Genomic DNA, 15414 nt, shown 5'->3' on the forward strand with positions numbered 1-15414 from the left:
CTTTAGGGGAAATGACTATTGTGCACAAATTAGACCAGTTTTTAAAGAAATTGTTATTCTGGAAGTTGTGACAGCATTGCCATCACCATCAAAAAACTTAACATACCCCAAATGGGTAGAACCACAGCAAACAGTTCAGCACCTGCCTGCCCCCACAATCAGGAAGCAGCTTCAGCTCACATTTGCCAGCCTTTCTGGATTTTCCCAGGATTGTTCAAATGAGAAGTTTGAGGGGGGAAACTGTGGAATAGCTCTTGGAAAACGTAAACATCATATGGATGCCCCTACTTTAATGAGGAAACAGGCAGGCTCCAGTATGGCTTATGCTCTGGTGTGGACAAGCCCTGTGTGTGTGAAATTGGCTTTTCCTGCTCATTCTGTGCACCCAGGCTCTTTCCTTCACTCCAGCCTAGCCCTCAAATAAATGCTTAGCAGCCTCTCTCCCTATTACTGTCCCCAACGTATGCTGTGCTTTTTATGGAATCAGCACAGCAACAACTTAGTAGGCAAACTTTAAGCTTTGTCCACTGAGCATTTGATTGTGGTACCCTTTGCTATATGCTTAAAAGACAAAGGCTAGAACAAAAATATAGCAAGACTGACACCTGCACTGAATCCCTGAGCCGAAATCTCTACAGCTGCTGGCACTGTATGACTCTTATCGGAAGGCCTGGGATATGATGGCTGACTTTGTCAGCCCATGCAAAGTCAGATTGCCTACTACTCTTATATACACTTAAGAATATAATTATTTCAATTTTTATCCTAAGCCAGTGGTTCCCCAACTTTCCCCCCCCCCATAGGCCAGTTGAAAATTGCTGAGAGTCTTTGTGGACCACTCAGTGATTTTTCTGTGTATTGTAGCAATTGTAATGGGCTGTGCTAGATGCTGTATGATTTTGGGGACCCCTGTTCTAAGCTATTCTTAAAATTGTCAGTGAGTATCATGCATGAGGCTTTATGATAACACACTCACTATACACATAGTATGTCATCAGATAGAAATCTAAAGGTACTTTCAGGCTGTCACTATTTTACAGGTAGGATTCATTCACATACTGGCAAATTTAGGTTGCACAATTCAAGTGGGTCTTGTATAACAAATCAGTTGCAAAAAAGTGACTGGAGAATGCATAGGAAACTGGGGGACAAGGATTGCTTGATGCAACATTGTTTAACCTTCCACAAACAAATGAGAATGAATCTTCAGTAAACAGCCGGAATTGTACAACCTCCCTGCAACCTTTGTGCAAACAAACCTGGATTAAAGTTCAGTAAGTAGGTTTCTGGAAGCAACCTAAATGTCCCAATCCTAACTTAAAAGTAAGCCCATGTGAACATGTTTTAACACTTTCAGAGGAAGCTTTGGCTTAAATTGTACAGAACATACTAGCCCCAATCCAGAGAGCCTTGTGTGCAGTGGTAACCTGTAACGTGGCTGCTGCATGCAAGGATATCCCCTGCAAATATTTAGCACTGCGGAGGATAGGTCGATTTTGGAGGGAGCAAGCAGGTTCCTTCACTTACGGTTAAAGGCGAATGAGTAAGACTTGTGTGTACAGCATTTGATGGTTATTATCCTACAAGAAAAATTAATCTCAACTTTGGGCTAACATGCACATTTGTGCTGTATGAATTAAAGTCATTCTGTGTAATTTTGTTCTGTGGCTACTGGCTAGTCAATAATAACTTACCAAAAGTGATTGTTTTGTTTTTGTTTTTAAACTGGTGTTCATTATACATACACACACAGTATTAGAAAACTGAAGTTTTTAATCAAATTTGAAACTCTGCCTGAATTTCAAACTTGTGCATTTCAGTCCTCAAGATCTCAGCTTGGGGGTGGGGGTGGGGTGGGGGTGGCATTTGCCCACCAAGTGGCCACAGTCTAGTCTAGAACATCATGGGAGGATCAGTGGAAGAGGTCTCCTTCACTGCACTCTGCAAAGAACATCTAAGATCTGCTTTCTGCAATGCCTGTGTCATTTCCTTTATGGAAATGATCTGGGGTCTTTGTACGTTCCTCCTGCTCCTTGCTTTTTGCCCTCCAGTGCTCTGTCAGCTGGCAAGCATATTACATCAGGCTTCACAAGGAGCATTCTGAAGTGATGGCATCGTGGAAGGGACTCTACAGTAATGTGGATATGACTGATCTTGGGATAAAGAAGCCGAGGGCTCATGAGCAGAGGAGTCAGCCAGGTATGTGGCACAGTATGAGACATGATATGAAAGGGGTCAGAAAAGGGCCTGCTGAGAATTATTAGGAGATGGCAAACATTCTGTTAGAGCCAGTCTAGGCAACCCTCCACCTGTCTCAACTAGCCTCTGTACAGGGCACTGCTGCAAGACAGTAACTAGCCAGGCACACACACACTCTTCTTCATGGCACAGAACCTCTGTAGGGGTAGCAGACCACTTAGAATGGTCCCCCCTTAAAAAAAAGGTTTATGGATTCAGTTAAGATTCCAAATTGTTTATTTGCACAGTAGTGTAATGGCAAATTCACACACCCTTTTTCGCTGCTGGGTTGAGAATGAAATCCTTGTCCCACAATAACAGATGTTTCTAGGAGCCAATCAGCATGAAAGGGGGGAGTATTAGCTACTGAAAAATCTTCTCAGTAGCAAACTCGCCTCCTGTCACTCTGATCAGCTCCAATCAGCAGAAAATGACAAGTAAGCAAGTTAGAAGACTCTTCTCAATGACTCACACTCCCATTTCATGGTGATCGGTTTGTAGGATGCTGGAAATGTCTGCTTTTTAATCCAGGAGGAAAGAAATGGGATCCTGTGCAAGTTTGCTGAGAATGGATTGATCGTTATACAGGGGTCTGGTTTCTCTCTCTGTTTTTACACTTCGAACTTTTGATTCTCTCCGACTGTTTTGTATGTAACCATGAAAATTGAGATGGTTGTTAAGCAAGCATTTCTGAGTGCAGGACTATAAGTTTTATAAGGTTTTGTTTTGAAATGAGCTTATGGGAAGCATCAGAATGGCATGGGGGGTATTTTCCATTTAACATTGCGGAATATGAAAAATCCAAACTGGCTATAGTATACAGCCACTCTTGTGGCTGTATAATTAGGTTACTTGTAGGCATTGATTAGTGCCTGTCAGAGAGGAGTCTTAATTGGTTTTTTCAGAGCTAATTAATGACCAAATAGAAACTTGTGACTGTGTTGACAAATGGATCAGGTACCAAATTAGGTATTAGCATGCACCCAGAGTTCTTGTACTTAGTCCCATGAGAACAAGTTTGTCTACTATGTCCTCTGTCCTATTTGCAAAGAGTATGCACTCACTACAGAGTCACTTAGAGAGCCAAGTTGAACAAGTCAGGTGCAGTTTGGCAACAGTCCACAGTGGGAGGTATCAGAAACAGCTTCCTGACACTTTAGCTTTGGATCAATTCAAATTGGATGTGAGCATGTTGCATGGTGTGATGATCTTGACATGCAATCATGACACAATTCCACTGTGGGTGGTTAAACATGGGAAGAGAGACTGAGCTCAGTCTGGATTGGGACTATCAATGCTTCATTGCGGAATAATATTTGTGTAGTACAAAAAATAAATGCAGTATGCAAGATGCTTTCAAGACAAAGAACTTCAAATGACTCAAGGAAGTGAGCCAAAACGTGATACAAGGAGAGCTCCCCTCAAATGTATTATTGTATCTTACTTGAGAAAACACTGTAATTTCATCAAGGAAAAAAATTACTGGGACACAGGTCTACCTACTTTGGAAAACATACTCCAAAAGAAGTCTGGGATTTCAGGGGGGGGGAAGAGAATATCAAGGTGGTGATGGAAAACCTATCTGACTTAGCTGACCAGCTGTGGAACTAGCTACAGTAGGGCCCCACTCATATGGCGGGTTATGTTCCGGACCCCCGCTGTAAAGCGAAAATCGCTGTAAAGCAGAACCCATTGAATAGAATGGTGTGCGATGCCCGAAAACTGCCGTAAAAAGTGACTTCCGGGAAGGGTGACTTCGCTTGTGCCTGCTTTTGAGACGGGCTCCCGCCTCAAAAGAAGCTTATTCAGATATAAATCAGTCAGAACATTTTTTTTTTGACTGATGAAATTTCTCCCGGGCAGGGAGAAACGTAGAGATCAACCTCAAAAGCCTGTTTTTGTTGGGAGGACTGGATTTCATTAATTTATGAGAAAAGGTCCAGCCAGCAATGCCGGACGGACTTCCGAACAAGCTCTATCTGTTTAATGCGATACGTTTATCTTTTCTTCAAAGAGAAAACAGACTAACAGGCAAGCACCCTTCTTTCTATTATTTTTTTTACTTGGTTTAAATTGTTGCAGCAAAAAGAGATTTGTCAATTTAATCAGCTTTAAAGAGCTTCTGGGTGAGTTATAACTCTTCTCTGTTATTCACGAAATTAACAGCTTATCTCTGTTTCTATTGCAAAAAGCTGTCCTGGAAGTGCATTCTAAAGATATACACAGAAGAGGGATTTCTATTCCGAGGAACATTATATTGTCTGGGACTATTCTCTTTTTGGTCTATTTTATTTTGACGAATCTGCTTCTTCACGACGCCGCTAACTGTTTTGATGCTGGGAACTAAATTTGTTTTGTATTCTTGAACATAGAGAGATAAGGCAGGCTGCTCTGTTTATACTGTGATGTCATCAAGCCTGGAATATTAACCCAATTGTTGCTGAAATAAGAAGTGGTTCTTCTTTATTTTTGTTTTGCTTTGTTTTCGTGGTTTTAAAAAATGGCAATCAAGAAAGTGGCTGAGAATCTGGAAGTAATTATGTTTCAGAAAATAATGGATGAGATTGAGATAACAAACCCTGCGACAGGGCAGTAAGGAGCTGAAAATTGAACTGAGCAAAATGACGCAGGAGCTTAAAGAAACAGGGGATCCTGTGAGAGAGGAGAATGAGATCAGAGATGAGAAAAGAAAAAATAAAGGGAAGATACAAGCCCTGGAGATTGGAACAAATGTGGAATTGGAAAAAGATCTGGAGTTTATGGATATTAGAAATAAAATCTACTGTTTGGAATTTAACGTTATCTCTGAAGAAATTAATGAAGACATTAGAGATAAAGTTATCAATGGCTTGGATAATCTTCTGGACTGGAATGACGTGATGGAGCTTGATATAGAGAAAATCTATGGAACTAACAGCAGCCATGTGACAATGGAAAAACTGTCAAGAGATGAACCAGTGCATTTTGTAAAAAAGAAGAACAGAGATATGACTTTACAACAATATTTCAGCAACTTATTCAGAATTGATGGCAAGAAAATATTTGGGAGAGAGGAAATTCCCATCAGACTCTTATTATATGACTATGGCTATGACAGCAAGATTATTATGGAATACTGATAATGGAAGATTGGACACTGAAATTACTGGACTTAACAGGACTATTGAAGATGGAAGATGGAATTAATAGGGATAATGGAATAATGGCTATTGAAATTATTGGACCTAACAGATTTTGATGAGATGGATTAATCGATATGTTTATTTGGACTATGGTTATGACAATAAGATTATTATTATTATTAACGAGATGCATTAATCGACATGTTTATTTGGAGAAAAATTGATAGATATATTTCTTAAAGAATTGAAACCTCTCTTTGACTTTTTGTGGAAAGAATAAAGTAATGTTTATGAGATTTGATGATTAATTAAGATAACTACTGGAGGAAAGTGATTTTATAATATAATTTAAGAGACAGGATTGTTATATATTGTAGACCTATAACTGATTTGATCTGCGACAAATGGGAAGTCAACATTTTATTTTTTTGTTTAATCATTTTTGTTTTGTTTTGTTTTTTGTCTTTGAATGTTTTATGATTTTGTTTTGTATGTTTTATGAAAATTTGAATAAAAATTATTGTAAAAAAAAAAAAAAAACTGCCGTAAAAGCAGAACAAGCGCCGTATGAGTGGGGCTTTAGTCTAATTGCATCTAATTGAGACCGCTGTATTAGCAAAGCGCTGTAAAGCGGGGCCCTACTGTATTACAGAAGATGCAGAGCTATTGCCAAAAACAGTAGCCAGTGTCTCCCATATACTGTAACATCAAGGAATACTTGGCAAGTGATGTGATCCCACTTGCAAGTGTGAGGAAACATACAGGATTTTTAAAAGGTTTTTAATCCCAAGGTTGGTTTGGAAGTGTATACTCAATGCCCAATGAAACCATAGTAGCTGCAGAAAAGGACAGAGAAAGTGTTAAGCGAGGAGGCCGGGTTTTAACTTTGTGTGTAGCAGAAGCAGAATAAATTAAACAAACTAAGCATCATCCCACAACTGCACTTTGTTTAAATAATGTGTGCCTGCCACAGAACTTCAGTTTTTCATGGCAGAAACTTTATGTTAACCTGATGCATAATGTTGATTATTATTATTGTGCAGAGCATTCACAGACAGCAATAAAGTTCACTGTGATAAAATAATACTTTAGAGAATCTATCCCAACATGGGTAAGATGCTATGTGAGCAATGTAGTGTTGGAGCTGCAAACTTATGCGAAATCATAGTTCTGATGCCACTTGTGATTTTCCAGGCCGCTGAAAGAAAGGAGTGATTTAATGTGAATTGGTGATACTGTGTTAGGGTAGAGACACACTCTCTGTTCTGCCAGTTCCAATGCGTCGCTATTTCTCTTTCCTCAAAATGGGGGCACACACTAGTCAAACACCACCCCCTTTTACTGTAAAACTTGGTGGGATCAGCCTGAGCTTTTTTTTATTTGTTTCAAAGAGATTTCGCAGCTGATTGACAGATCAACCATTCCCCCTGCAAGTATGGCCAATACAAACACTTTGCGGGTGGTGACTAGTGTGCTCACAACCTTATACTAGTCAGGAGTTTGTTCTAGTCAAGAAAGGTCTCCTGCAACATTGATGAAAAGTCTCCTCCTTGAAGGTTTTGCCCCTTTTATTGGTTTCTGTTGAATGCAGCCAATCCATTACTGATGAATTGCTTATAATAGCCATATTAATCCTCCTCCAGGATGCATACCTTAACGTGGTGAGGGGGTTTGAGTGTGTTGAAGAAGCTGAGAGCAATGCCGTCAGGAGTCTAGACCAAGAGTCTAGACTCCTAGCAGGGGCACCCATGGCGGAATGGTCAAAGCTGAGACACCAGACTAAGATGCATCCAAACTCAGAGGAAGGCAATAGTAAACCACCTCTGAATACCTCTTACCATGAAAACCCTATGAACAAAGTATCCAAAATGCAACAGGAGATAGTACTGGAAGATGAGACCCCCACATCAGATGGCACTCAGCAAGCTACTGGGGAAAAACAAAAGACAAGTACGAGTAGCACTGTGATTAATGACGCAGCTGGGTCAAAGCCCAATGGAAGCCCAGAGGCTGATGTGCACAGATGCGAAAGGAGAGTCCAGAGTTGTACAATGTACACAATAGGAACATGGAATGTGAGAAGCATGAACCAGGGAAAGTTAGAAATTGTCAAGCAAGAAATGGAACACATCAACATTACAATACTTGGCATGAGTGAATTTAAATGGGAATGGGACATTTTCAATCAGGCAACTGCAAAATATTGTTGCACGCCTCCCCAATCTTCGAGTGGTGAGATTTCCTGGGTCCCTGCGCTCCTCCAGGGTTTGCTTTCCTTTGGGAAGAAGTTCAGCGGAGACTGCGGTGTCTTTATGAAATATGGTTTATTTATTTACACACATTCCAACCTGAGCTTAGGATGGAGGGGGTTCAAGGCATCAGCAGTCCAATATCCAGCTTTTCCATCTGGGTTGCAGGAGGCACTCCAAATGCCATGGTACAGAGAGCCAGTCTCTCTGCATGCCTTCAATCTCCAAACATTCTCAAGACACCACTCAAAAAACAAGCCCCAGCTGGGCTCCAGGATGGGGGAGATGCTCTCCTGAAGAGTTTCAATGACAGAAAGGTCTTCCTGGCCCATTCAACGTTGCTGGGCAACTAAATAGGCCCATCATCTTACCTGGCCACTCTATGTGATTAACAAGGGAGATTCATATGGCTAGCAGAGCCAGCCCCCAGGCATAGGATTCCAAATCAGAGGCTGGAAGGGGACCCACAGGAATCATCTATTCCAACCCCCATGCTCATAACACTACCCCCTTCCCTGAAAACATCTGTCCCAGACCTGCAGACAAACAACAGAATAACAGGTTTTCCTCCAAAGAAATAACAGGTACAAGTTAGTCAGTTACATCATTAAAAGCATAGTCATATTACAGTCTCATTTCCGCACAAGTACAAAAACAGTCCATTACAACACATCTTCAATTAACTGCTCTCTCTTTAGGCTTCCTCTTCTTTCTTGGAGCCCCCAGTCACAGTTCTGCATCCAAACAGCTTACACAGTCCTCATAACTTGGCAGTGGCCAAGTACAGTGGTCAAATACTGAGTTCCCGACATGTTTAACCATGCCCTCAACCACATGCACATTTTTTCTTGCTCCCCCAAACAGTTGTACATACACCCACAATCCAACAGTCACAGAATAGTAAATCTTAAACATTAAAATCTTATTACCAAAAACCCCTATCAGCATAATTTCTAAAAAATCATTAAACTCATATCCCCACCAGCATGCAAAAAAACACAAATCAACAGCGTTTCAAAAGGCAATACTAAAAGCATCAGAAAAATTCCTACAGCAAATCAGTACACAGTCCCGTAGTTCACAGTCCCATAAGCACAAACCCCACCCCCAAACCATGCAGTTGCTCACATGGCCCTTTGTCTTGGGGCTTTATGGAGTTCCCAGTCCCAGCTGATCCCTGCTGCTGCCTGCAGGGTCTTGGGACTCATCTCCAGGAACAGATCTGTTTCGTCATCAGCACACGGCAGACTGTAACCATTTTCCTCCCACTCTCTGCTCTGGGACAAGTCTTTAAGACAGTCCACTTCATCTCCTGCCCCAAACTCCAAATCAAAGTCCTGCCACAAGTCTTTATCTGGGGGCATCTTCTTCAGGACTAGCTGGATTAGCCCACCCAGGTTGGCAGAAAGAGATCTAGTCTGTTCTCCCTCACAATCTCCAGTGTGAATCATGGCCCCAAACAGAGGCAGGTAACCCTCCCAGTGCCTCTTGCCCTCCAAACTCACAGGGCGCTGGGTGCCTCTCACTGCTGGAGTTTGCCCAGGGACTGCACCCATCATAGGAGCTGCATCCCACCCTATAAGACCATTATGGGGCACCCAAGGGGCAAAGTCATTTGGGGATTTTATCTTACTCATCTCTCCTGGTGCTGGGAGCTCCTCTTAGACTTGCACTCCCACCTCAGGCTTCTCCTCCTGCACTTTTTCTTGCACAGCCATTTCTCCCGGCGCTGGCAGCTCCTCTTGCACACACGCCTCCAACTTTTCCTCCTGCACTTTCTCTTCCACAGCTGGCACACACGGGGCGAAGAAATCCATCCACAGCTGCTCTTCTCCAGCCTCTAGTTCACCTTTCTCCAAGGCCTTTTCTTCCTCCTGCACTACTTCTTTAAAAGCAGGCACACACGGAACAGAGAAATCTATCAGCAGCATCTCTTCTCCAGCCTCTACCCCATATTCTTCCAAGGCCTCTTCCTCTTCCTCTTCCAGCCTGTCCTCCTTTGACTCTTGGGGCTCTACTTCCAGCTTTCTGCTGTCTTCCCCCCTGGCAGGCTCCTGGACAATCAAAACTTCTTCCTTCCCTGCTACTGACTGCAACTCCTCACAGTCCAATCCCTCCAGCTGCCCATCCAGTTTCTGGATCTCTTTAGCCACCCCAGTCTGGGTGCTCTGCACCTGGACTCCTGGGTCACTCTCGACCCTTGTAGGGGCTGATCAGGCAGGGCTCTCACCTCCTCACATGGGGTTTCCCTTTCCTCTCCCAAGAAGCTTCCAGATATCTCCCTCATTCGTTGCTAGTGCTCCTGTTCCTCTTGGCGCTCCTGTTGCCTTTGTTCCCGGTCCTCCTGGTCCAGCTGGAAAAGCAATTTCATCTCTTCCAGGAGGGTTGCTGACTCAGGCACACCTTGCTCCCAATGCTTTTCCCAGGAAACTCAATCCCACTTTTAACACCAGTGTTGAGTGCGTCCTCAATCTCCAAGCGGTGAGATTTCCAGGGTCCCTGCACTCCTCCAGGGTTTGCTTTCCTTTGGGAAGAAGTTCAGTGGAGACTGCGGTGTCTTTATGAAATATGGTTTATTTATTTACACACATTCCAACCTGAGCTTAGGATGGAGGGGGTTCAACGCATCAGCAGTCCAATATCCAGCTTTTCCATCTGGGTTGCAAGAGGCACCCCAAATGCCATGGTGCAGAGAGCCAGTCTCTCCGCCTGCCTTCAGTCTCCAAACATTCTGAAGACACTACTCAAAAAACAAGCCTCTGCTGGGCTCCAGGAGGGGGCGATGCTCTCCTGAAGAGTTTCAATGACAAAAAGGTCTTCCTGGCCCGTTCACAGTTGCTGGGCAACTGATAGGCCCATTATCTTACCTGGCCACTCTATTTGATTAACAAGGGAGATTCATCTGGCTAGCAGAACCAGCCCCCAGGCATAGGATTCCAAATCAGAGGCTGGAAGGGGACCCACAGGAATCATCCATTCCAACCCCCATGCTCATAACAATATTTTATGCAAGAAATGAGAAATTAAGAAGAAACAGAGTTGCTTTAATAGTGATGTAGCAAAAGCAATTAAGAGCTATCACACAAGGTCTGAGCGAGTGATATCAATGAGATTAAATGGGAAATCAATTAACGTAACCATCATCCAAGTACACGCTCCAATGGCAAACACAGAAGAAGAGGAATTGGAGAGATTTTACGCAGAAGTACAGGAAGAAATTGATCATATACCAAAACAAGATGTGCTGATAATCATGGGGGATTGGAATGCAAAAGTAGAGAACAGAGAAGAACTAGACATTGTGGGGAAATGGGGCTTAGGAGACAGAAATGAAGCAAGAGAAACACTTATTCAATTTTATGAAGCCAATAATTTGTTCTTGCAAACACATTTTTTGAGCAACCAAAAAGATGACTGTACACGTGGACATCATCAAATAGTCAATATAGGAATCAAATTGATTATATAATTGGAAACAGAAGATGGAGAAGTTCCATACTTTCTGCAAAAACAAGACCAGGAGCAGACTGCGGTACAGATCATGAACTGGTCACATTGGAAATCAGAGTAAAGCTAAAGAAGAAGAACAAAGCAATCATAATGCTGAAATACAATTTAAATAACATCCCAGAAGAATATAAAGATCAAATAAGGAACAGATTTGAGGCTCAGTTGATGGAGAACCAGAAGAACTATGGATTGAAGTCAGATACATTATCAGGGAAGAATGCAAAAAGACAATACCTCTGGTTAAAAAGAGAGAAAGACCTCAATGGATTACTGAAGAAACTCTTAAAATGGTTAAAGAGAAAAGGAAAGCAAAAGCAAAAGGAGATAGAAACACAGTCAGAACCCTAAATGCAATAATACAGCGACTAGTACATAGGGACAAAGAACTATTACAATAGTTATTTTATAGAAATAGGACCACAAAACAACACAGAACAAGAGCCCTATCCTAAAAGATTAGAGAAATTAAAGGAAAATTTAAACCAAGAGTAAGGATGTTGAATAATCAACAGAGGAACACACTGACTGACTGAGATGAAATAAAAGGAAGATGGAAGCAATACACTGAAGAACTCTATAAAAGAGATGACAGATTCACTCACGGAGGAACCATATAATGAAGAACCAGGAATTTTGAAAAGTACTTGGAGATACTTGGAGAAACAAATTACCAGGAACAGATGATATACCAATAGAATTGCTACACGTTACTGAGATTGAATCTGTCCAAATTTTGACAAAAATGTGTCAAGAAATATAGAAAACTAAACAATGGCCCACAGATTGGAAGCATTCAATATATATTCCAATTCCAAAGAAAGGGGATCCCAGGGAATGCAGTAGTTATCGAACTATTGCCTTATTATCCCATGCAAGTAAAGTAAAGCTCAAGATTCTACAACAGAGGCTCTTGCCATACATGGAGCGAGAAATGCAAGATGTCGAAGCTGGATTTAGAAAAGGAAGAGGTACCAGAGATTATGTAGCAAACATACATTGGATAATGGAACAGACCAAGGAATTTCAGAAGAAAATCACCCTGTGCTTTATAGATTACAGCAAAGCCTTTGATTGTGCAGATCATGAAAAACTATGGAATGCTTTAAAAGAAATGGGGGTGTCACAGCATCTGATTGTCCTGATGTATAACCTATACTCTAGACAACAGGCTACTGTAAGGACAAAATATGATTGGTTCCCAGTTGGAAAGGGTGTGAGACGGATGTATTGTATCACCCTGTTTCTTTAATCTATATGCAGAACATGTACAGAAAGCGGGTTTGGACCAAGATGAAGGAGGTGTGAAAATTGAAGGGAGAAATATCAATAATTTAAGATATGCAGACAATACCATACTACTAGCGGAAACCAATAATGATTTGAAACAAATGCTGATTAAAGTTAAAGAGGAAAGCACAAAAGCAGGACTACAGCTGAACATCAAGAAAACTAAAGTAATGACAACAGAAGATTTATGTAACTTTAAAGTTGACAATGAGGACATTGAACTTGTCAATACCTTGGCACAGTCATTAACCAAAATGGAGATAATAGTCAAGAAATTAGAAGAAGGCTAGAACTGCGGAGGGCAGCTATGAGAGAACTAGAAAAGGTCCTCAAATGCAAAGATGTATCACTGAACACTAAAGTCAGGTTCATTCAGATGATGGTATTCCCGATCTCTGTGTATGGATGTGAAAGTTGGACAGTGAAAAAGTGGATAAGAGAAAAATCAACTAATTTGAAATGTGGTGTTGGGGGAGAGCTTTGCAGATACCATGGACCATGAAAAAGGCAAGTAATTGAGTGTTAGATCAAATTAAACCAGAACTATCATTAGAATTAGAAGCTAAAATGATGAAACTGGTTATCATACTTTGGACACACCATGAGAAGACATGATTCACTAGAAAAGACAATAATGTTGGGAAAAACAGCAGGGAATAGAAAAAGAGGAAGACCAAACAAGAGATGGATTGATTCCATGAAGGAAGCCACAGACCTGAATTTACAAGATCTGAACAGGCTGGTTTATAACAGATGCTATTAGAGGTCGTTGATTCATAGGGTTGCCATGAGCAGTAATCAGCTTGAAGGCACATAACAACAAAGCCATATTAATAGCCTCTCTTAATTGCCCGTTAATGCTGCTCCTTGCAGTGGAGGGAGTTTTCTTCTCCTTTTTTACTTTTCATTTTATAGCAAAAGAGGTCATGGGCTGAGCAATCTTATATGCTTCGGGCACAAGACACAACCCCTTGCTGCATCATCACCTTGTAGTGGTGAGTGGGCTTGCATGTTCCAGTGAACCCTGTGAGCGATGCCATCGAGAGTCATGTACTCCCAGCAGGGTCACCCATGGCGGTAAGGTCAAGGGAGAAGAACCAGACAAAGAATGATTCAAGAAAGTCCTCAACGGCAGAACAGGCGGAGGATAACAATGTGCATGTTACAACGGCTGTGAAGGCGGATGAAGGCTGCAGCAGATAAAGGACTTCCAATCATGGTACCCATGCCATTGGAAGAAAGCCTTTTTCTGTCAAGATTGTGTGTTGATCGTGGTGCACCAATCTCCCCACATAAAACAAATTCATGCACAGACGTCTTCCATAACAAAAGTCCCATGGCAATTGGCAAATGGCGACGGGGGCAGGACTGTGAAATCCAGAAGCCCCTAGTCATGGTCTGGTACATCAGCGGTGGATACAGATTCAGATGGATCCATTGTTAAAGACTATATTTTGGAAGGCAATCTTACTCTGTCATGAGTGATCGCCAAGAAGAACAAGACACAAGTATTCCTTATGGCACCAATTTGCTATTAGGAACATCTTCAGCCCTTTATTGTTCTAACCATTTGATATTTTATTGATTGTTGTTGTTCTTGTGTAAGTCACAAACATTAAAGGATGGAGTGTAAATAGCTTAAATAAAAAGATTTTTTAAATGAAATGAATGTTTTAATAAGCCTCTGAAAAATTTCATGCTAACCCATGTCAGCAGCATCTAGAGGGTACAACATCTCATGGTTTGGGTCTGATGTTTTCTGCATGGGGACACCCGCAAGGCCATTCCCAGCACCCGAAGTCTGGAAGTGCCCTCCCACACACACACACACACACACACACACACACCAGAAATTATCTAAGGTTGCTTCCGACAACATGTTTATTGAATATTCATCCTGCTTTGTTTGCACAAAGTTTATGGGAAGATTATTGTTAAGGTTGTACGATGCCGTGTCTGACAAGTGTAATCCCACACTTTACAAAGCATTTCCCCATCATTTTCCTTATCCAAAAAGTGCAGTTTGGGAGGATTTAGTTTGTTGCGCAAGAGCACCACATCAGCTTTAATTGCAGACGCTGGATTTGCTGGTAAGTGACTGAATCCCACCCCAAAATAGAGTGACAGTCTCGAAGTGCCTTTACTTGGATCCTCCTTTCCTCCCAGCAGGCACCAAAGGGTACCCCAAGGAAGAGAGTGTGTATGAGCCTTTTGACCCTGCAGTCAGTTTGGAGAAGAAGCAAACAGTGCAGATGACTGCCACATGGTGTCCAGGTATGTTCGGTCTGAGCTTCAGGAGGATCCACAATTGATCTGGAGTTCACATGCAGCACAAAGCATAACCGATTGTCCCAGGGCTGTTCTGTAGGAAATGGGCTCTCAGCAGAGCCTTAAGAAAGAAGTCTGTTGGCAGGCAGACTGGATAATACTGGAGTCTTGTAGCTCAGAAGGCTATACAAAGTACCTACATTTTTACTGCATTCTGGAGAAGAAAACATAGGAATTGGGATGTGCTTGCTGACCATTTAGTTCTCAGTAGTGAAAAGGGATGATAATTGCTCAGAACTAGGGATGGAATGATCTGTCAGTTTCAGTTCTCTCAATTTCTAATACTTCCAGTCTTAAATACAGTTATCCACATTTCTGCAGCAATTTGCCATTTAAGAAAATATCCTCATGAAAATTCTTCAGCATTTTGTGCAAATTTCTCCTAATAAATTTTTGTAGGCAGTTTTGACTAATGTACACATTTTTGCAATCAATTTAGCCTAATATAATGCAATTTTGCATGTTATTTTCACTCATATTTTCACTCATGTTCATTTTTATGCACACTTTCCCCTTACATATTGTTGCACGCCACCCCAATCTCTGAGTGGTGAGATTTCCAGGGGGCCCTGCGCTCGCCCAGGGTTTGGTTTCCTTGGGAAGAAGGTCAGTGGAGACTGTGGTGTCTTTATGAAATATGGTTTATTTATTTATACTCATTCCAACCTGAGCTTAGGATG

At 41.7% G+C, this 15414-nt stretch overlaps 1 protein-coding gene across 2 annotated transcripts in view; it reads left to right on the forward strand.

The window, feature by feature from the left end:
* Window positions 1–1897: 1897 nt before the first annotated feature.
* Window positions 1898–15414, forward strand: part of LOC133363414 (macrophage mannose receptor 1-like) — a 32416-nt gene continuing 18899 nt past the window's right edge. The window contains exons 1-2 of one of the 2 annotated variants that reach the window (XM_061582821.1): window positions 1898–2199; window positions 14573–14680. In XM_061582821.1, the coding sequence (XP_061438805.1) occupies window positions 2109–2199; window positions 14573–14680 (199 nt within the window). In that variant the 5' untranslated portion in view covers window positions 1898–2108. The remainder of the gene's footprint in view (window positions 2200–14572; window positions 14681–15414) is intronic. The other variant, XM_061582829.1, reaches the window with a different exon arrangement.

The sequence above is a fragment of the Rhineura floridana genome, chromosome 1, assembly GCF_030035675.1.
Source record: "Rhineura floridana isolate rRhiFlo1 chromosome 1, rRhiFlo1.hap2, whole genome shotgun sequence".
Lineage (NCBI taxonomy): Eukaryota > Metazoa > Chordata > Lepidosauria > Squamata > Rhineuridae > Rhineura > Rhineura floridana.